Source organism: Macrobrachium nipponense, chromosome 26 (genome assembly GCF_015104395.2).
Source record: "Macrobrachium nipponense isolate FS-2020 chromosome 26, ASM1510439v2, whole genome shotgun sequence".
Lineage (NCBI taxonomy): Eukaryota > Metazoa > Arthropoda > Malacostraca > Decapoda > Palaemonidae > Macrobrachium > Macrobrachium nipponense.
This window is the reverse complement of record NC_087215.1, coordinates 44,108,096-44,128,948: the sequence shown is the minus strand read 5'-3', so window position 1 is coordinate 44,128,948 and position 20,853 is coordinate 44,108,096. Positions and strand designations below refer to the sequence as shown.

Below are 20,853 nucleotides of genomic sequence, written 5' to 3'. Positions count from 1 at the left end.
TACCTTCCACACACTGCTAAAACAATAAATAATCTGTGTATTTCAATTATCATACTATCAAATGAGCTGGCAAGGTCCTCTCTTGAGTAGAGAATAAATTTTTGAATGGAATTGCATAGATAGATAATACTTTATATGCACGCCACAAATATTACAATATCCAGTGTACCATACCTGGGGAAGAATATCTGACACTCATGGTTAACTATACGTAATTGGTAAGATTTCTTCACCAGTGGGATTTGAACCACTGCCTGGCTTGGAAATGATAGAAAGTTACTTTGAACACTGAGCCATCTCTTAATGGCTCATTGGTTAAAGTCACTGTCTTTCATTTCTAAACCATCAGTTTGAATTCGACTGGTGATGAAGAACTAGTCAATAACACTTTCCATTGGGTGTAAGTTAACATAACACCAAGTTATAGTGAACTGGATATTGAATGATATTTGATATATATATATATATATATATATATATATATATCATAAATGTGGGTTTTTAGTAACTTTACAGTTGAAATGTTGAGAAATGATTTAACTGTTGTCTTGCAGATGAGGAGACAACCGAAGATGCCGTAAGCGAAGAAAGTGACAAGAGAGAAGTGGTATACCGTAGGACCTTAGAGACCTACTCTCGTACTGCCCCCATCACTGCCAGTCCTACTACCACAACTACTCAGCATCATTATCACCGTCACCACCACCACCACAATAGTAACCATGGTAGTGTGTTGGCCACTTCCCCACCGCCACCACCACCCCCGCCTGCTCGTACCACACCTACTAGCCCCGCTCATGCTGTCACACCTCCAGTAGTGGGTGTAAGGGCAAGTCCGGGTACTCTTGGAGTAAATGCTGTGCAGAGCCATCAGCAACAGACTTCTCCAAGGACATCTTTGTCCTACCCTGGGTCACCAGCGTCTTCACCACCACGTGTAGTGCTGCCTCCAAGGGGTTCGTCATCTCCTCTGGGTTTGCTCAGTGCATTAAGTCAAGATTCGTCCTCTCCACCCATGGGAGGCACATCCTCTGATCCTGGGCTTTCTAGATTGCCACACGAGAGCCTTCATTCACATCTAAATAACGGTATTCGTCATAATGGCATTACCAAGTCTCTGTCTCTCTCCCCACCTTCTCATAATTTCACACACCATGGTGTATATTCACCTGAAGACAACTCATTTAAAGAAGACAAGAAACGCTCAGGGTATGTTAGCATTTGCATTTTCAGTTGAAATTTATTTTTTCAGCTTGTTTTTCATGGATATTCAAGAGTAAACCTTGAGAATTACTTTCTCTTGTATAGTACGTACCTGAAATTGCTTATGTATAGTGTATATGTAACAAACTGGAGTCAAAAGGCACTTGACTTTACACCATATCAAGCAGGAAATTATATGCTCCTTTGTTTTTCAGGAGCACCCCATCACGAGAGGTGCACAACAAACTGGAGAAAAATAGACGAGCCCACTTAAAGGAATGCTTTGAGACTTTACGGCGGCAATTGCCATCCATGGACGATAAGAAGATCTCCAACCAAACTATATTGAAAGCCGCTCATAGGCATATCCAGGTGCATTTTTTTTTCTTTTTTGGAGTAATGAATATGAATTTATAAATATAACATTTACTCTTCACATTCATTTTATTATTTTAATAGATTATATCATAATATTCAATGGGATATTGCTATTCATATAAGCTCTGCAAGTCATTTTCTAATGATAACATTTTACACAACCAAAACTTGATTTATAGAACTTGAAACATGAAGGAGCAAGAGTATGAACATGAAATGGAACATTTAGCCAGAGAAAAATTGCTCACCGGGAGAAGTTTTCCCTACTGAATCATTAGATTCGGTGGGATATTGCTGTTCCTAGTACTGCCAGTCAGTTTTTTAAGCTAACATTTTACTCAACCACAACTAGAATGTTTGTTGGCATTTAATTAGGTTGTATAGTGAGGAATAGTTATATTGTTAGAAGGGCTGTATTTTTATCTTGGTATCGCGTTTTGCAGAACTTGAAACGAAAGGAGCGAGAGTATGAGCATGAAATGGAACGTTTAGCCAGAGAAAAAATTGCTCATCAGCAGAAGTTATCTGCACTGAAAAAAGAATTATCAGCACGGTGGGACCACATCGATTTTAATACGCTTCTCCCAGATATGGCTTCATTAGAACAGCATCGAGATAAGGAAACAAAATCTACAACAACTGCATCAGAGCAGCCAGATTTGGATGATGATGCCCCTAGATTGGATGCTAGTAACGGGCAAGTGTCATCAGCAGCTGTTGTTGCATCATGCCCTTTGTCTCCACGTCTGTCAACAAATCAGCCTCAAGGGACAAGCTTTACAACCATTGCAAGTAGCGGTAACAGTATTGGTGCTACAGGGCTGGCCACTCTGAGAGAACATTTTACAGATTCAAATCAGCCCCTCAATTTATCAACCAGTATTGTGGATACAGCCAAGGTCTCTCCAAGTGGCCAGACCTTGGTAACACAGTCAGTGTCTCTACACCAAAATGGTGAATGGGGAACAAGGCAGGCCTCTCCACATTACACCCAAGCACAGTATCATGCCAGCACTAATAAAGAGGAAGAAACTTGGTCAGCCACAGTTGTCACTAGTGTGACTCCCACTGCAACTGGTGACACAGCTACCACTGTTCATAGTGAACAGCATTTACCAATTGTAGGCAGTACAGGAGGAATTAATTTATCAGCACAGTTAGTAGCTGGAGGGATGCAACTTAATGGTGCTCCAGGTGGATTGTTAGGCCAACCAGCTATTCAAGTTATAACTCCTGAAGGTTATAAACTGTTACCTGCAGATCATGCACCCAATGGTGCTAAACCATTAACTATCACTCTGGCACATCCAGGTAAGAAAAAAATATTCAGACGTTCTTGTTTTAACAGATGATACATAGTTCCCATATTTTGGTGTGAAGGCTTACAAATATATAACTGCATAAGATAAAATTATTTTTAGAATAAAACTTTTAAGTTTCTTTGACAGCTGAAGGACTTGAGCGTGCTGACAGTGCAGATGAAGTAAAGAGTAGCCCTGGAGCTATGATGTTAGCATTAAACAAGAATGGTGTATCTGCCTTACATTTAGCAGTACCCACACCACCAAGATCTTTACCTCATTCCCAAGGTCGGTATAGAGCAGTTAATCTTTGTAGTGTGATCAAGTGACATTTTTTGTCATACTGCAAGCAAAGCCTCACTTCAAAGTAGTTTTGGAATTTATTTACATTTTAGCTTTTGTCCTGTTTTTAGAAAGCATTTTAAACATGATGGAAAGTATTGTTTACAAATATTTTACTTTTGTGTTGTTTTTAGAAAACCTGATGATTTCAGTAGTATTGAAAGACTTATTCTGGTTATACAGGTACCAATGGCACAGTCACAACTGTGCCCCTTAATTTAAGTGTTGGAGGAACAGCAACGGTTAAGGTGACTTCTGCAGCCACTTCTTTAATACCATCATATATACCAATTACTCATGCTAATGGTAAGTTGTTCTGTATGCATAAAGTTCTTGTTTTATTGAACCTTCACCTAACATTAGTAGTTTGTTAAGTATATACATAACCGAGAATAAGAATATTATCATCATTGTTGTTCCTTCAGCTAGTTATGGTATAACTTTTCTTGGGGCTTATGTGCCATATTTTAACGGTACGTTACTTAAATTAAATATTGGAACCTCATTGTTGGAATTCTTGTATGCTGAATAAATTGAGTTTCTGGGTTTGATTCTCCAAACTTCAACTTTAAAACAATTACTATACCCTCATTTTTGCAAAAAAAAACTTTAAAAAAATTACTTTACCCTCATTTTTGCAAAAACAATGACTATACACCCATTTTTGCAACATTGAATGGTTCAAAGCTGCTATTAAAAGTAAATTTTTCATTTTTATGACAGGCATCACACAGTTAGTACCAGGTTTAGGGACCAGTGTTGGAACCCTGGTTTCAGGCATTGGCACCCCATTGGTGGCACCTTTGGTAGTGTCCCAGCCTCAGCGACCAGTTGTTCCAGGATCTGCAACTACTGCTGGAAATAAAGGTTTAAAAGCAACTGCTGTGGCAGGGAGTACAAATAGCATGCCACTTGTAACTGCTCAATATGCCAGTTCATTAGCAGGTGGATTAGTGAAACCTGTTGTAGTGGTGTCTGCGCCCACGGCTGTAGCTGGAATGGTTACTGGGGCTCCTGCGGGAGCATCTGGCAAGCCCTGATGTGCACTATGTAGTGACAATCCCAGGAGAGTACAAGCCATACCTCTTTTAATCACTCACGTTCACCATCTATATCTCATTCTTCATCATCATTGTAATTGTTATCGCAAGAACTTCATACATATTTTCATGTTTTATTTTTATGCGAGATGTGACTTGCATCGTGGCAAGTTTCTCTATGTACATTTTCATTACCAGTGATGTCTGAGAGCAAATAGGGATATTTGGACTAGTTATTCTTAGTTTTAAATAAATTTTATTAGGTAAATTATTTTGTAAGGTGGCTAGCCTAGAATCTAGGCTGCACCAGGAAGTGTGTGGTATTGAAGGTGAGCCAAGCTTTGCCTTTTAACAAAGGCATGTTTAGTTCACCAAACTGTGATAGTGGTTCATCTTGTGACTCCTGTTCTCTGAGAGTTACTGGGTAGGACTTCATTATGCTGGTGGGTGCACACTGCTCAACATGGCCATCAAGTGTCATATTTGTGTTGCATTCACTGGTGTATATAGCATCACCCACCTGGTTGTTGGTGTTATTGTTATCTAACATTGTTGTAAATGTAATATGTATGTATGCCTTTTTTGACCAAATGAATTTACTCCTTCTAAAGGTGACTATGTTACTGTGGCTCCCCATAAAACTCTGCATCATACAAAGTGTGATGAGTCTACAATTGTTAACAGTTTAATACAGACACCCTATATGGGTGATGCAATTTTCTCCCCTTCCTCAGACTTGCCGCCCACTTCACACCAAATACCCAAGTGTACAAATTCAGCCTAATTGTCTGTTGTTTTGTTTTAAATGTATTGGCTGCAGTACATTTTACCAGTGTTTAGTGTCACTCTGGGCGGCAATACTATGCCAGATCTCAGGGTTGACGGGGATCTTGGATCCCTGCTCACCTCAGTGCAAACAAGCCATAACCAACCCTTTTAATTGATAGTAAAATGTTTCAAATGTCTTGAGTGTTTCATTAACCTTAGTTACCATATCCAATGCTATTTTGAAAGAAAAGCTTGTGTAAAATACTTAAGCTACAAGGCTGAGCATTATACAGTACTGTGTACTGGAATGCTTACTCAGAGTGGGTTATATCAGGATGCACCCACTCTATCTTAAAGTGACAAAAATTAAAGTTCTCTTCTAACATTAAATCTTTTATTATGATTTATTGCTAAATTTTAAAACAATTATAAGCTAATTACTACCAGCCTCAACTTCTTCCGCCTTCTATGATGAACATCCTATTGATCTTGGCCACCGGTTCTGATAAGTTCACATGGAGACTGCCATCACTGAAAACAATAAAAATAAAAGTCAGGAGACTGCCATCACTAAAGTCCACTTTGTCTTCTAGTTATTATGAGAACTGCTAATCACGGATAACAATAAAATAAAAAGACTTTTATAAGTTCACATGGAAGTAAGTGCCATCACTGAAAAAAAATTTCACGGTTTATTTTCAAGACTACACTAGTTCACACAAGACATTTGCAGTTAAGTAAAAAAATTAAGGGGGATGGTACATGGAAAAGCACAGGCAGGAAACAATTCTTTACTAATTAGAAAATTATATATGGCCATATCAATTTAGCCTGCAATATTGATAATAGTATCGAATACTTGCACATACTTGTCAATGTTTTACAAGTGGTGGTGGTCTAGACCTGCATGCAAAATTGTTTACTAAATGTTTGCAAAATTTAGTTCACAAATATCTTTAGAATGTAATTTTGTAAAACTATATATATAGTAGACATGAGTTAATACAGTAACCAAATATAAAGAAAACAGAAAAGTTCTAATGCCAATATTTTGCAAGCCCCATGTCTCGCTAAGAAACCACCTATCTCACCAGAACAGTGATTAAGATGGGCACAATCCAGCATACAAACTGCTTCTCTATAAATTAATTTGATTAAAATGATGACTACTGTAAATGCTATGCATATCCTCCCTTGTTGTAGACCAAGTCTTGTAAACAAACTTTCATGGCTTCAACGTGGCCACCATCTATCTGCCATGACCATATTCTTAGTCAGCAATTAAACTTACATAAAATAACCTATAACGGCATCAACTTAAGACTATCCACTCCCATAATCATTATTTTACTCAAATCACGAATTTCTGCTAGGTTTTCAGTTTTTGAAATGAACTTTTCCAAGTTTTATTAACTACAATCTTCAAAACAAAACACTGCATGCAATTCAAATGCATGTTCCAAGTTGATTAACAGCACAAAAACTGCATGCAAATCATTATCACACAATATTTTACACGCAATTTGGTTATATCTTTTGGCACATTTTCTATATAGCATAGTATAAAAAGGTGCAGATAGAACCACCAAAGTAAATTTCAAATTCCTTTTACATAATGCTCATGAAAACAAATATCCACCACTGAATATGCATATTTGAGGTAAGACCATGAAAAAAGGTATAAAAACATGTTAAACTATGAATAAGACAGACAGGCTCATTCCTACTAAACAAACATAGTACCACCAACAAGAGAGCTCTCAGTGGTCATGATACTGCTGTTGGTGCACCTTAACTGTTCACTTAGGTTTCTATCCCTTAGGGAGGTACCTGCGTCAGTGCACCTCATGCGTTGCACCACAGGCATTATTTAGTTATAACTTCACCTCCTGGCTGCAACTTCTTTCACTCCTTGTTCTGTACCTCTGTTCACATTCTCTCTCTTCCATCTGACTTACCACCCTCTCTAACAATCGTTTCAAAATAAAACTGCTCACCGTCAATTTCCCTTTTAACGCAGAATCTCACGGGTCCCAGCACTTGGCCTTTAGCCTACATTCTATAACCCAATCCACTCAATTTCTTCTGTGTGACATTCCTTCAGTTCCTGGTTGCAATTCCTTTTACTGTACCTCTGTTTATATCTCTTTCCACCCTCGCCTAACAATTGTTTTGTAGTGTAACAGTGAGGTTTTTCCTCCTGCTACACCCTTAAAGCCTTTCTACTCTCGATTTCCCTTTCAGCCCTAAATGACCTCATGGTTCCTGGGGCTTGCCCTTTAGCCTAAATTTTATATTCCATTGCTTGTTCAGTGTCCAGATCTTAACTTCACCAGTGTTTCTCTCTCATCACAAGGACTGGAGTAAAAATAACCCATAATTCTTGACTGCTTTGATGTTAGAACTAGTACTAATACTATGCATGAAATAATTATTTTTTTCCTTTAGTACAATTTCGAATAATGTACTGTAATTTCAAGGTAAGGACCATATACCATGTAACACCAGTTTACAAATGCATACTAAACGCTTACAAACAAACAAACACTTTCAAAAACTTTAGATGCCAAAGAGTAGGCCTACATAACAGGCCCACAGCCAGTTATATAAGGGGGGTCGTTTTTCCCAAAACTGGACCTTTTCTTCTATAAATGTCATTGTATATATATGTATATACAAGACAAAATGCTTGAAAATATGGACTTCAGAAATTTGGGGGGAGGTCGTTCGACACCCAACCCCCCACTCAGTACAGGCCTGCATAATACCCTATGTAAAAAGTTGAAACTAGCTGAAAAACAAATATGACACAATTTATATCAGTACTGATTTTAGACATGAAAATAATAAAAAAAATGTAGAAAAGTAAAGATAAACATGGATTGGCAAGGGGCTGAATATACAAGCATGATAAATGATGCATGGTGCAAGGATCAGATAAAGCAAAGTGTGTGGAATTGTGAGACGGTTGAGGGAGTTATGAAGGAGCACGAGGTTTGTACGAATGAAACTAAAATAATGGGTCATGTCACCAATACCAACAATTTCTTAACATCGACTCTATTCATGTATCCTGCTCTTTAAGTAAATTTTTTGGTTACGTCTTACTTCCTTACAAAAAAATTTTTGGCTACCTCTTACTTCCTTAGAAAATTTTAAAATACTACTCCCTACCAAGTACACTAAGGAAGTTGGTGAAATTTCACTTATCAACGAAATGGACTCGGTAAACCCTACTCACCTCTTATCACTTATGCAAGCCAGGTAAAATCCAGTAGCCTCCATACTCAGAAAATCCTAATGCCCGTATGTACCACCTACATAAATTCAGTAAAATACAGTAAACTACAAAACAAAGTTAGACTAAGCAAATCCTAGTCGGCCATATCATCTATCTAAATTCAGTTGAATATAGTCGCCTCTATTATTTGAGTAGACTCGGTAAATCCAATTTGCTTATCATCTACATATACTCACGAAAGTATTAAATCAGTAAATCCTATTCTATATCACCTACATTAACTCTGTAAAATACAGTTGACTCCATCACCTATGTAGACTGCAAATCTTATTTGCCTCTATCCCCTGAGTTAACTCTGTAAAATACAGCCTCCTCCATCACTTGAGTAGATTCAGTAAATCCTACTTGCTTCTACCAACTATGCAAACTTGGTAAAATACAACTGACTCCATTACTTAAATAGACTCGGTAATTCCTATTTGCCTCTGTCACTCAAGTTAACTCTTATAAACAAACAACTCCATCACCTTAATTTAGGTTCTGTAAATCCTACTTGCCTCTATCATCTATGTAAATTTGGAAAAAATTCAGTAGACTAAATGACTTGAGTTAAACTGTAAATCCTTACCTCTACCACCAACATCAAATTGGTAAAATACAGTTGAATCCATTACCTAAGTACAGTAAACTGTAAATCCTATATGCCTCTATGATCTAAGTAAACTCAATAAAAACCAGTTGCCACTATCACTTTAGCAGACTCAGTAAACCATATTAGCCTTTTATCACCTACATAAACTTGATAAGATGCAGTCAACTTCATCACGTAACAAGAATCAGCAAGTCCTATATGCTTCTATTGTCTAAATAAATTTGGTTAAATGCAGTCCTCTCCATCAATTAAGCAGTCTTGGTGAATCTTATTTGCTTCTATTACCTATGCAAACTTTGTAAAATACAATCGATGCCATGATGTAAGTAGATTCAGTACTGTAAATCCTACTCTCCTCTACTACCTCTACAAGCATAAAAATACTCCATCACTGATTCAGGTAGACTGTAAATTCTATTTGCTGTTATCATCCACGTAATCTCTGTAAATTACGTAGACTCCATCACTTAAATAGACTCAGTATTTCCTATTTGCCTCTATCATTTACATAAACTTGGAAGATGCAACCGACTCCATTAGTTAAGTGAGACGTGGTAAATCCTATTTGCTTCTATCATCTATGTAACCTTTTTGTAAAATACACTCGACCTCATCACTTAGGTAGACTCACTAAATCCTATTAGCCCTTTATCACCTACATAAACTCAGTAAGGTACTTTCAACTCCATTGATTAAATAGTCTCAGTAAATCCAATTCCCCTATATCACCTACATAACCTCAGTAAAATACAGCAGACTCAATCACTTTAGTAGACTCAGTAAATCCTACAGCCTTATCACCTATGCAAACAGTAAGATACTAGTATACAGTCTACTCCATCCCTAAAGTAAACTCTCTGAATCCCAACTGCCTCAAGAACCTCCATAAACTCGGTGTAATACAGTCAACTCTATCACATGACTACATGCAATAAATCCTACTTGCCTTATCAACTGCACAAACTCAATGAAATAAAGTCAACATCATCAATCAAGTAGGCTCAGTAAACCCTATTCGTTTTTATCATCTACGTATACTCAAAAAATACAACCGACTTCATCAATTAATTAAGACTAGATAACCTATTAGCCTTTTATCAGGTACGTAAATTTGTTAAAACGCATTTACTTAAGTAGACTCGGTAAAGGATCAGCTATGTAAATTTGTTAAAACGCATTTACTTAAGTAGACTCAGTAAATCCTTTAGGCCTCTATCGCCTACGCAAACACAGTAAAATACAGTCAAGACTAGCACTTATGTAGACTCAGTAAATCCAATTTGCCTTTATCATCTGCATAAACTTGGTAAAATACAGTCAATTCCATTACTTACGCAGACTCGGTAATTCATATTTGCCTTCATCATCATAAAATCAGTAAAATACAGTTGCCTCTTACCTCTATCAACTACATAAATTGGGTAAAATACAAGTCTACTACATCACTTGTTAGACTCATTAAATCCTATTTGCTTCTATCATATATGTGAACTCAGTAAAATAGTCATCTTCATCATTTAAATAGACACAGTAAATCCTTTTAGCCTTTATCACCGACATAAACTTGGTAAAATACAGTCGACTCCATTACTCAAATAGATTTGGTAAAGCCTATTTATCTCTATTACCTATGCAATCTTGGTAAAATACTGCCGACCATCACTTAAGTAGTTCTACTCAGTGAATCCTATTACGTAGCCTCTATCATCTATGTAAAAAGTAAAATACAGTTGAATCCATTACTTGAGTAGACTCGGTACATCCTGTTCACCTTTATCACCTTCACAAACTTGGTAAAATATAGTCGATTCTATCCCTCAAGTTGGACACAGTAAATCCTAATTACCTTACCATATCTGTTAACTCTGTAAAATACAGTTGACTACACCACTTAAGTTAGACTCAGTAAATCATTTGACTGTACAGGCAGTTCCTGGCTATGACAGGTTCCATTCCCAGCTGAGCACCTATAACTGAAAATTCTTGTTAACTAGAACATCACAATAATTATGTTAATAGTAAATGGCATTTACAAGTGCTGATAAACCGCTTACCAGTGCTGAAAATTGCTTACCAACATCAATAAACCACCTACCTAATAAACTGACTACCAACTCTGATAAACCACTTATGGGCGCTGAAAATCACTTACTGGCAGCGAAAATCTAGTTAACGACATCATTAACCAAGCATAAAACCGAAATGTTGTTAACCGATACTGCTGATAAGTGCGACTGTTGTATCATCTACATCAACATGGTAAAATACAGTTACATCTATCACTTAGGTACACAATAAATCCCATTCGCATCTTTACTCTGTGTAAACTCTGTAAAATACAGTCTACTATCACTTGGGTAAGTCATATTAAATCATATTCACCTCCATCACATAAGTAAACTCTGTAAAGTACAGTAGACTTAGAAAATCCTATTTGCCTTTATCATCTATGTAAACTCAGTAAAATACAGTCACCTCCTCCATGTAAGAATATCCAATTTTCCTACATACCTACATAAAATCGGTAAAATACAATTTACTCCATCACTTGCGTAGACTCGGTAAATCCTATCGCCTTTATCACCTATGCAAACAATAGAATACAGTCAACTCTATTACATAAGTTAGACCCTGTAAATCTTATTTGCCACTATCATCTACATACATTAATAAAATACAGTCGAATCCATTACTCAAAAAGATTCAGAATTCACCTCTGCCAACAAAGTAAAGCCGTCTCCATTGTTTAAGTTAGACTTGGTAAATCCTCTACTCTCTATCACCTACAAAAATTCAGTAAAATACAATAGACTCCATCAGTTAGACTCAGTAAATCCTATTTGCCTAAATGTAGTCAGTACAATACACTAACCTCCATCACTTCAGTGGTCTCATTAAATACTATTTGCCTCTTATCACCTGAACAAAATCAGTAAAATACTCTCATATCCATCACTTGACTAAGACTGTATATCCTATTCGACTCATATCACTTATGTAAAATTGGTAAAATACAGTCTGTCATTCAAGTACACTTCACAGTTGACTCCTGGAATTCGCCTTATAAAAGTTCAACTAGCAAATACCCAGTTAAAGAAGTCCCTGGTTATCAGCAGGGTGCACATAAGCGAAAACTGCCATTAAAAGAAACTTGGTGATTTAGGGTGTGGATATCAGGTGAATGGCGCCTCCTTTAGATATGTTATGTTACCATAACTCAATTATTTGCACCTTATGGTGCTGATAACCGGAACTCGGCATATTATGGTGCCATACATCGCCGATTTTATGGCGCTACACAAAAGCAATAAAACCGGATCACCATTAACAAAGTCCCACAGATAACTCGGGACTGCCTGTGTACCTTAAACTAAAATGCTTAAAACTACCTATCTTAATTGTTCAAATGCCTATTTTAATAGGTCAAACACCAAATGCACCTAAAACTATCATAGTAAAAGAACTTTTATATCATTTCAAAGTCATCTTATATTACCTTTAAAAATTATATTTTAATGATAAAATAAGGTTCCACATATACTTACCAAACAATTTCACTAGCTGTACGCTTTCTTACCTGGCAGTCGAAAATTCAAATTCTTGGTGGCGGTAGCAGCGCTGCCATTGTTCGTGTAGGTGATACAGATCCCGCCCACTTTCGGGAATACCTGGTACTGCTGAGCTTTAGACTTCAATTCGTTGAGCCACAATGTCCATCTGTGGGGAGGAGGAAGGGCTCTGATTATGTAATTGTTTGGTAAGTATATGTGAAACCTTATTTTATCATTAAAATATCATTTTCACATAAGTGACTTACCAAACAATTACATTAGCTGACTCCACATTACCCGGAAGGTGGGTATGTGGACAGCTTTATGAACAAAAACAACAGTCATGTGCTCACATTATATATAATGTCTACAGCACCTTACCTTGTGAGAGAGCAGCTACAGGTAGATACTGCCTCTGTTCGGCACTCTCATCACATGTAGGAGACGTGGCAGTAAAGGCCAGGGTCGTCCCTACTAATGGTGGGATTTTTGCAATCATGGAAGTTCACCGATAATTGACAAAAAAACACCGATAATTTGCCCTTGCCCTGGAAGAAAAGACCAGATAAAAAACCATACAAAACCATCACCTACACTAAAAACCATATGGTACCCTTAACCAGATATAAGAACTGGTGGGTACTTCAGGTACATGTACCCCCAGGCTTCCCACAAACTCAAAAAACCTCAAATTCAAGGCAAGGGCATAGTAGAGGGAAAAAAACCAAGTCCCCCTATGCTTCCTCTCCCAACACCATTCCCGCTACTGACAACGGATCCAATCTAAAGCAGTTTTCGTAATTAGTTTCTACCTCCTTCAAATAGTGCGATGCAAACACCGATTTCGACCTCCAGAAAGTAGTTTGCATAATGGAGGATAGACACACATTCTGTCTGAAAGCCAATGACGTTGCTACTGCACGAACCTCATGCGTCTTCACTTTCAGCACCCTAAGAGCATGTTCCTGAGTTTGGGCATGCGCTTCTCGGATCAAACTCCTCAGGAAAAAGGACATTGCATTCTTTGAAAGAGGCCGAGACGGGTCTTTCACCGACCACCAGAGTCGGCTCGACTCTCCTCTCATAGTTTCTGTCCTAGTCAGGTACGTCCTGATGGCTCTGACCGGACACAATGTATGTTCCTCATATTCCAACCCGACTAAGTCCGTTAGGTTCTTTATCTTGAAAGAACAGGGCCAAGGATTCGAAGGATCCTTATTTTTAGCAAGAAAGTCTGTTACATAAGAGCAAACTGCATTGCCCTGGGCAAAACCCACTTCCTTACTCATCGCCTGCAACTCGCTTACTCTTCCCGCTGTGGCTAAGGCGACTAGGAATAGTGTCTTCCTAGTTACGTCCCTCAAGGTTGCAGAATTCAACGGTTCGAATTGGGGGCCGTTGAGCCACCTTAAAACTACATCCTAGTTCCATTCCACTTCTTCAGGCTTGAAAATCTTGAAGGAACCAAAGGATCTGATCAGGTCACTGATGTCCTGATTTGATGAAATGTCGAGGCCTCTATGCTTGAAAACCGATGAAAGCATGGTCCTATATCCTTTAATATTTGAAGTGGCCAACTTCTGGTGTCCCTCAGAAATAACAAAAATTCTGCAATTTCTATTATAGATGTCTCAGAAGAAAAGATGCTATGTCATCTGCACCATGACCTAAAAACTCCACTTGGACTGATAGAGCTTGGCAGAAGAGCTTCTTCTGCAGCTAGCAATAGCCTCTGACGTCCTTTGCGAAAACCCTTTTGCTCTGACCAGGTTCCTGACAGTCTGAATCCTGTCAGGGCCAGAGCGGACAACCCTTGGTGATATCGGTTGAAATGGGGTTGTCTGAGAAGCGATGGATTTTGTGGAAGTAGTCTGGGAAAATCCACCAGCAGATTGAGAAGGTCCGGGAACCACTCTTTCCTGGGCCAGAATGGCACTCTACTAGGGTCATTGTCATATTCTGGTGCGATTGAAGCTTGTTTAAGACCTCTCATCATCCCGAAGGGAGGAAAAGCGTAAAAGTCCAGTCCTGTCCAATCTAGCAGCGTCGCATCTGTTCTCCACGCTAGTGGTTCTGGAATCGGAGAACAGAAAATGGGAAGGCGATTGTTCCTCGATGTGGCAAACAGATCTATTGATGGTCTTCCCCAAAGCTTCCAGAGGTCCTGACACACTATCTCATTCAGTCCATTCTGTTGGTAACACCTGATTTACCAGACTCAGTTCGTCTGCAAGTACGTTCATTCTCCCTTGCATGAATCTTGGAAAAAGGGTGATCCTCTTCTCGTTCGTCCAGGTGGGTCCCTCCCTGCTTCCGTACATATGACAATGCCGTGGTGTTGTCTGAGTAGACCGCTACGTTTCTTCCGGTGACTAAGAAGTCGAACGCTTGTAGCCTTAAGAGGATGGCCTTCAATTCCTTCCCATTGATGTGCAAGGTCTTTTCTCGTTCTGTCCACAGACCTAACACACTCTTGTCTCCTAGGAGGGCTCCCCATCCGCTGTCTGAGGCATCTGAGAAGAACTGCAGGTCGGGGTTCGACACGACTAGGGAGATTCCTTCTTGTAATCTTTCCCTCGAATGCCACCAACGAAGATCCATCTTTATCTCTTCCGTCAGGGGGAAAACTAGTGAGTCCGACAGTGTCTTCCGAGACCAATTTGCTTTCAGGAAGAACTGAAGCGGCCTCATGTGTAGGCGTCCTAACCTGACAAAACTCTCCACTGAAGCCAGGGTCCCGAGTAGGCTCATCCATTCAAGCGCTGAGCAGGACGGGCGAACCAGAAATTGCTGGACTGTCGACAGGCAGGACTCTATCCTCTTCGGGGAAAGAATAACCCGAAAAGCTAGAGAGTCTAGTATCATCCCTAAATAGAGAATCCTCTGAGTTGGAATCAATTGGGACTTCTCCGTGTTTACTATGATACCCAATTGTTGTGTCAAAGTAAGTGTCTTTCTCCAAGTTCTTCACACACTGACGCCTGGATCTGGCTCTCAGGAGCCAGTTGTCTAAGTAAAAAGCTGTGTTGATCCCATCAAATGCAGCCACTTTCCCAGAGGAGCGAGAATCCGAGTAAATACTTGAGGGGCGGTTGACAGACCGAAGCAGAGGGCTCTGAACTCGAAGACTCTCTTCTTGAAGACGGGATGGGGACATGGAAGTTTGCATCCTTCATGTCGAGAGATACCATCCAGTTGCCCGGTTGGATGGCTGACATTACTGATCGACTGGTTTCCATTCGGAATTTCATCTTCCGGACGAAGAGGTTCAGAGCGCTTACGTCCAACACAGGTCTCCATCCCCCTGATGCCTTGGTGACTACAAAGAGCCTGTTGTAAAACCCTGGGGAGTTCATGTCTGTTACTTCCTATATGGCCTTTTTGTTGATGAGCTCTTCTACTTCTTTGGCTAAAGCCAAATCTCTTGTTGATCCTGTCGAGTATGCTGTCAAACAGACAGGTGTGTTGGACAGTGGTGGATCCTGCGTAAAAGGGATCAAATATCCCTCTCAAAGCACCTGAATTACCCACTGTTCTGCTCCTCTTCGACTCCATTCCTCTCAGTAGTCGTTGAGTCTTGCCACCACGGGTGTGTGAAGGACCTTCCGATCATTTCTCTGTCTTAAAGGAAGGTTTCTTGGAAGATTTGAAGGTGGTCCGTAGATCAGTTCTTGGTCTCTGTTGCCACCTCGACTTACCTCCTCGAAAGGGATGTTTTTGTAGAGGAGAAGATTTGGCTCCTGTCGCTGGAGGTTCCTTAGGTCTTCTTGCTGACTGGAAAAGATCATTGGTGGACTTTTTCTCGAGGTCTGACAGCACATGCTTGATGGTTTCTTCTAGAAACAGAGGTGAGATTTACTCGGGGGGAGAACAACAAAGCCGATTTTTGGTTCGTGGTTACTCCTTGAGATGTGAAGGAGCACCACCGTTATCTCTTCTTTAGTACTCCCATAGTAAATAGGGCGGCCAATTCCCCTGAACCGTCTCTCACTGCCCTGTCCGCACAGGACAACACATTGAGCCAGTCGGCAGAAAAATTCTCATCTAGAGACTGGCAATCTTCAATTTTCCTGGCTAACGCTGCAATAGTTCAATCCAGAAAACTGAAGACTTCAATCAACTTGTATAAGTTCTTCACCAGGTGATCCAACTCGGGTGAAGAGAACAACACTTTGGCAGCCGAGAACGCTGCTCTTCTGTGAGAGTCCACAAGACCGGAGAAGTCTCCTTGGGAGGAGGCAGAAACTCCCAAAGAAGGAACTTCTCCTGTCGCATAAAACCTGTAGGTTTTATTCTGCAGCTTCGACAGAGGAAAGGCAAACGAAGCCTTGCCTGACTCCCTCTTCTTAGCAAGCCACTCTTCTACTTCCTTCGGTGCTTTCTTCAAGGACTGAGAAAGAACTGGTTTCGGTAACCACGAAGGCGCTGATCTCCTATCCTTCACAAACATCGACGGAGGTGAAGAAGGCAAAGCTGGTTCAAAAAAGTCCGGATAAGTCTGTAAAAGAAACCTTAACAAACTAGAATAAGCAGAAGAGGGCTTTAAATCCTGGGCTTGAGTTTCCTCTTCCGACAGGACGGCTGATACCCTGTCTTCCTCTTCCGTCTGGCTTGTTGTCTTCTTCAAAAAACCATCAATTCTTGAAGTTGATGTTTAACGGGACCCAAAGCGGAATCCTCTAGCAAGGGTTTGGCCTTTGCATCATCCTTAGGCGAAGACGAAGTCGTGGCTGTCGTACGGCTCTTCTTCGAAAACGAACGACTGGGAGTCGAAACCACACAAGACGTATGAGGCGAACGAGTCAAAGCAGCTCGAGGCGAATGAGGCAAACGAGTTGAAACAGCTCAAGACGAAAGAGGCGAACGAGTCGAAACTCCTATCGATACACGACGAGGTGAGTCAGTCTTGCAGGCGTGCGAGCGCTGTAACGCATGTGAGCGTCTGACTTCGTCCAAAGTTACGCTATCCAAAGAGGACTGATGATCTTCCCGGAAAAACTGGTCCGGTGCGAAACTGCAGGAAGGTTGTGGAATCCAGTGCTCCTTGGATTTCTTAACAGGCGGTGACATCCCTCTCGTATGCTGGGCATGTCTCTTCAAAGGGCGCGACACTAAATCACTCCACACTTTTCGCCTCGACACAGGCGACTGCACTTCCAAGTCGGACGACAACTGCGCGTCACTGCTATCTACGCCTTTCCAGCGGCGTTTCCTGGGCACTCGCGAGTTGACTACGTCGATGGAGTCGGCGACTGACCGTGGGCAAACTCCCCTAGTCTCCCTTCAACCTCCGGTATGTCTTCTCCCGGGAGCTGGGGAGCAGGACAGGGACCTTTGTCTAGAACAGGGGGAACGGATAGCCGCCTCCTCGGACATGACACTGACACTTGGCCTAAAACTGGCCTTTTCACTTGACTTCTCTACGAAGGCACGAAAGGACATACCCAAATCCATAACGGATTTTGCCAAGAACTCAAATTTCTTGTCCATCTTGGATTCTAACAAGGAAATGGTGTTGGGATCGGAAACATGGGATACCTGGTCTGGAGTAATTGGTACTGAAGTTGGAGGACTATCGACAGGTGAAGTATTTGATAAAAGTGGAGAAGATAGTGACGGTTTGTTTGCCTCTAAAGGCACGGGAGTTGTCTCTACTCTAGTTTTACTACCCGCTCTAAGAGCTGCTTTCCTTTTCCTATCTTTGTCCATCTTATCCAAATGAGCTTCAAAAGTCTTCCAACCTTGTTCATCTAAATTACGGCACTCATCACAAGTTAATTCCTTGCTACAGCACTGACCCCTACATTTAACACATTTGGAGTACGGATCGTAACATAGTTTAGCTAATCTAGTTTTGCAGCCACTGCTGCAAAACCTAACTGAAGAAGAACTAGCATCAGACATCTTCGTAATAACTTGTTAATAACTAGACAGCTAACTGATAAAGCAAAAAAGCCAACCAAGAAATTGTACATCACCAAAAAGAAAAAATCCACAATGGTGACGAAAGTCGACTGCAACAACAAACCACCAGTGTTACCCCGTGGCCGGCAGAAAACGAATTGAAGCCTAAAGCTCAGCAGTACCAGGTATTCCCGAAAGTGGGCGGGATCTGTATCACCTACACAAACAATGGCAGCGCTGCTACCGCCGCCAGGAATTTGAATTTTCGACTGCCAGGAAAGAAAGCGTACAACTAATGTAATTGTTTGGTAAGTCACTTATGTGAAAATATATGGCTTATATACATGTGAAAAATAATCAAGCTACTACCATATTCAGGCACAGCTATTTTCTACCGTACCGTTTTAGTTTCGTATTTTTATGTTTATGATACAGTAATTTATATTTCAATAACACACAGAGAGAGAGAGAGAGAGAGAGAGAGAGAGAGAGAGAGAGAGAGAGAGAGAGAGAGAGAAAAATACAACTCGTAAAATAGTGACAATACATACACAAAGGATCTGAGCTACAAGCTTTGTGACTGGCTACTTTCAACCCCTCCAGGCAATAGCAAGTCGTCATGGAGAGAGGGAGGGAGAGAGAGAGAGAATTGATATTGTTTACATTGGTAAAACCTATTACAAATGTTAGGATGATCAGTTTTTTTATACACATTACGATGATAATAGATCAATATAATAATGCATAAATGTATTCTGTGAAATAAAATTTTATTGATATCCTGCTGTTTTTTCATTAAAGGCTGAGAGAGAGAGAGAGAGAGAGTAGATGAGAGAGAGAGAGAGAGAGAGAGAGAGAGAGAGAGGAAAATTATTACTTTAGTATATGCAGCATTAACATACATATCTAGTTCCTATGTTAAAATACAGCCAGTTGTCTTCAACTTGGACACAAACCACCTGCAGGAGTTTGTAATCCTTCTACCAGTAGCCTCATGTACCATCAGTGTTTGCCTTGTGTCGTCTGTTCGAAGCAGTTCTAAAACATTCACCATCATCTTGGGATGAGTTGTGATCAAGTGTCAGGAATTCATTTCAGGTAAGGTTTGTTTGTTTGTAAGGTGTTTTTACATTGCATGGAACCAGTGGTTATTCAGCATCGGGACCAATGGCTTTATGTGACTTCCAAACCACATTGAGACTGAACTTCTATCACCAGAAATACATATCTCTCACACCTCAATGGAATGCCCAAGAATCGAACTTGTGGCCACAAAAGTAGCGAACACCATATCAACCACGCCACTTAGGCGCTATTACAGGTAAAGGTCAACCTGAAAGCAGGTCACTGGTTAAGCCTGAGATAAGATTGAGAGAAGTTTATCCTTATTTGAATTTACTCCTTCCCATACTGTAATGGACACTGCTCTAGTTTACTAAAGCAGCCAACAGCACCCCTCCCAAAATTTAGTAGCACTGAAAATGAGGACCTTTTGCAGTTTTTGGTAGAATTCAAGGCTACTAACTAGTGTTCATAAATATTCCTTAAAGGGATTTTGACGTAAGGAAAAATCTATTTCTGGGCGATTGGTTTGTGTCGCCCAGCGAAATATCCCTTTAATCCATTATTTCTAAGGTAAATGCACTAACAAATACCAGAGAATAAATAAAATAAAGAAAAGTCAGTATAACTGACTCTCTCACCCTCCAAGAGGGCGTCGGTATGAACACTAGGGCGAGTGAGACCACTACTACGAACCTCTTACCAATAGAAATCTCCTACGACAAAACCCCGACAAGAGGGGAGCCGACCCACAGAGTGGGCAGCAACTACGAAGTTTTGCTCAATTCCTTCGAAGCAGATAAACAGTTACCAAGATGTTAAGTTGCTCTTGATCAAAGCTTTTGCTTCTGAGAAAATTAGGAAGTCTTCTATCATAAAGAAACTAACAGAGTTGAAACTAAATCCAGGTGATAACCCATTTAAATGTTTCAAGGCTAAGGAATTTATGGGAGTCTACCAAGGTTTTGAAAATATCCTGGGATTACTTTGTTTACCTATTTTGCTTGGTAAGGTTTAGTTGATGATTATAGGAAAGATTTAGAGCGAACTACTAATAAGACTTCTCCCTCTATCAAGGAAATTTTGAATAACTTTTCCGTAAGCTGGTTAAGGTATGAACATTCAAGAAGGTTGTTAAATAGAACTCCCTCAAAGCATTCTGGATCTTGTAATAGTAGTATTGTAAATATAGCTAGTTTGGTAGTTAAAGTGCATTCTCTTAGGAATAAAGTTCAAACTCCTTGTTCGTTATGTTCGAAGGTCTATGGAAAGGAAGTTAATGATGTACGTACTAGTATAACATAAATGTATATATAAATGAAGTACAGTGGTACCACGAGATACGAAATTAACCCGTTCCGAGGCAGCCTTCGTATCATGAGTTTTTCGTATCTTGAACCGCATTTTACAT

The 20,853-nt window shown here is 40.0% G+C and overlaps 2 protein-coding genes across 9 annotated transcripts in view; one reads left to right on the top strand and one right to left on the bottom strand.

Moving 5' to 3' along the window:
• The window catches only part of LOC135200236 (TSC22 domain family protein 1-like), a 231,583-nt gene extending 226,354 nt beyond the window's left edge, over positions 1-5,229 (top strand). For 6 of the 8 annotated variants that reach the window (XM_064228682.1, XM_064228684.1, XM_064228683.1 and 3 more), the window contains exons 2-7: positions 555-1,209; positions 1,419-1,575; positions 2,025-2,892; positions 3,018-3,170; positions 3,408-3,530; positions 3,948-5,229. In XM_064228682.1, coding sequence (XP_064084752.1) covers positions 555-1,209; positions 1,419-1,575; positions 2,025-2,892; positions 3,018-3,170; positions 3,408-3,530; positions 3,948-4,264 — 2,273 coding nt within the window. In that variant the 3' untranslated portion in view covers positions 4,265-5,229. The remainder of the gene's footprint in view (positions 1-554; positions 1,210-1,418; positions 1,576-2,024; positions 2,893-3,017; positions 3,171-3,407; positions 3,531-3,947) is intronic. The other 2 variants (XM_064228678.1, XM_064228681.1) reach the window with 1 other exon arrangement.
• Positions 5,230-5,404: 175 nt separating this feature from the next.
• The window catches only part of LOC135200239 (heat shock 70 kDa protein 14-like), a gene marked incomplete in the record, with an annotated part of 291,697 nt that continues 276,248 nt past the window's right edge, over positions 5,405-20,853 (bottom strand). The window contains 1 exon segment of the mRNA XM_064228688.1: positions 5,405-5,563. Within this exon segment, the coding sequence (XP_064084758.1) occupies positions 5,482-5,563 (82 nt within the window).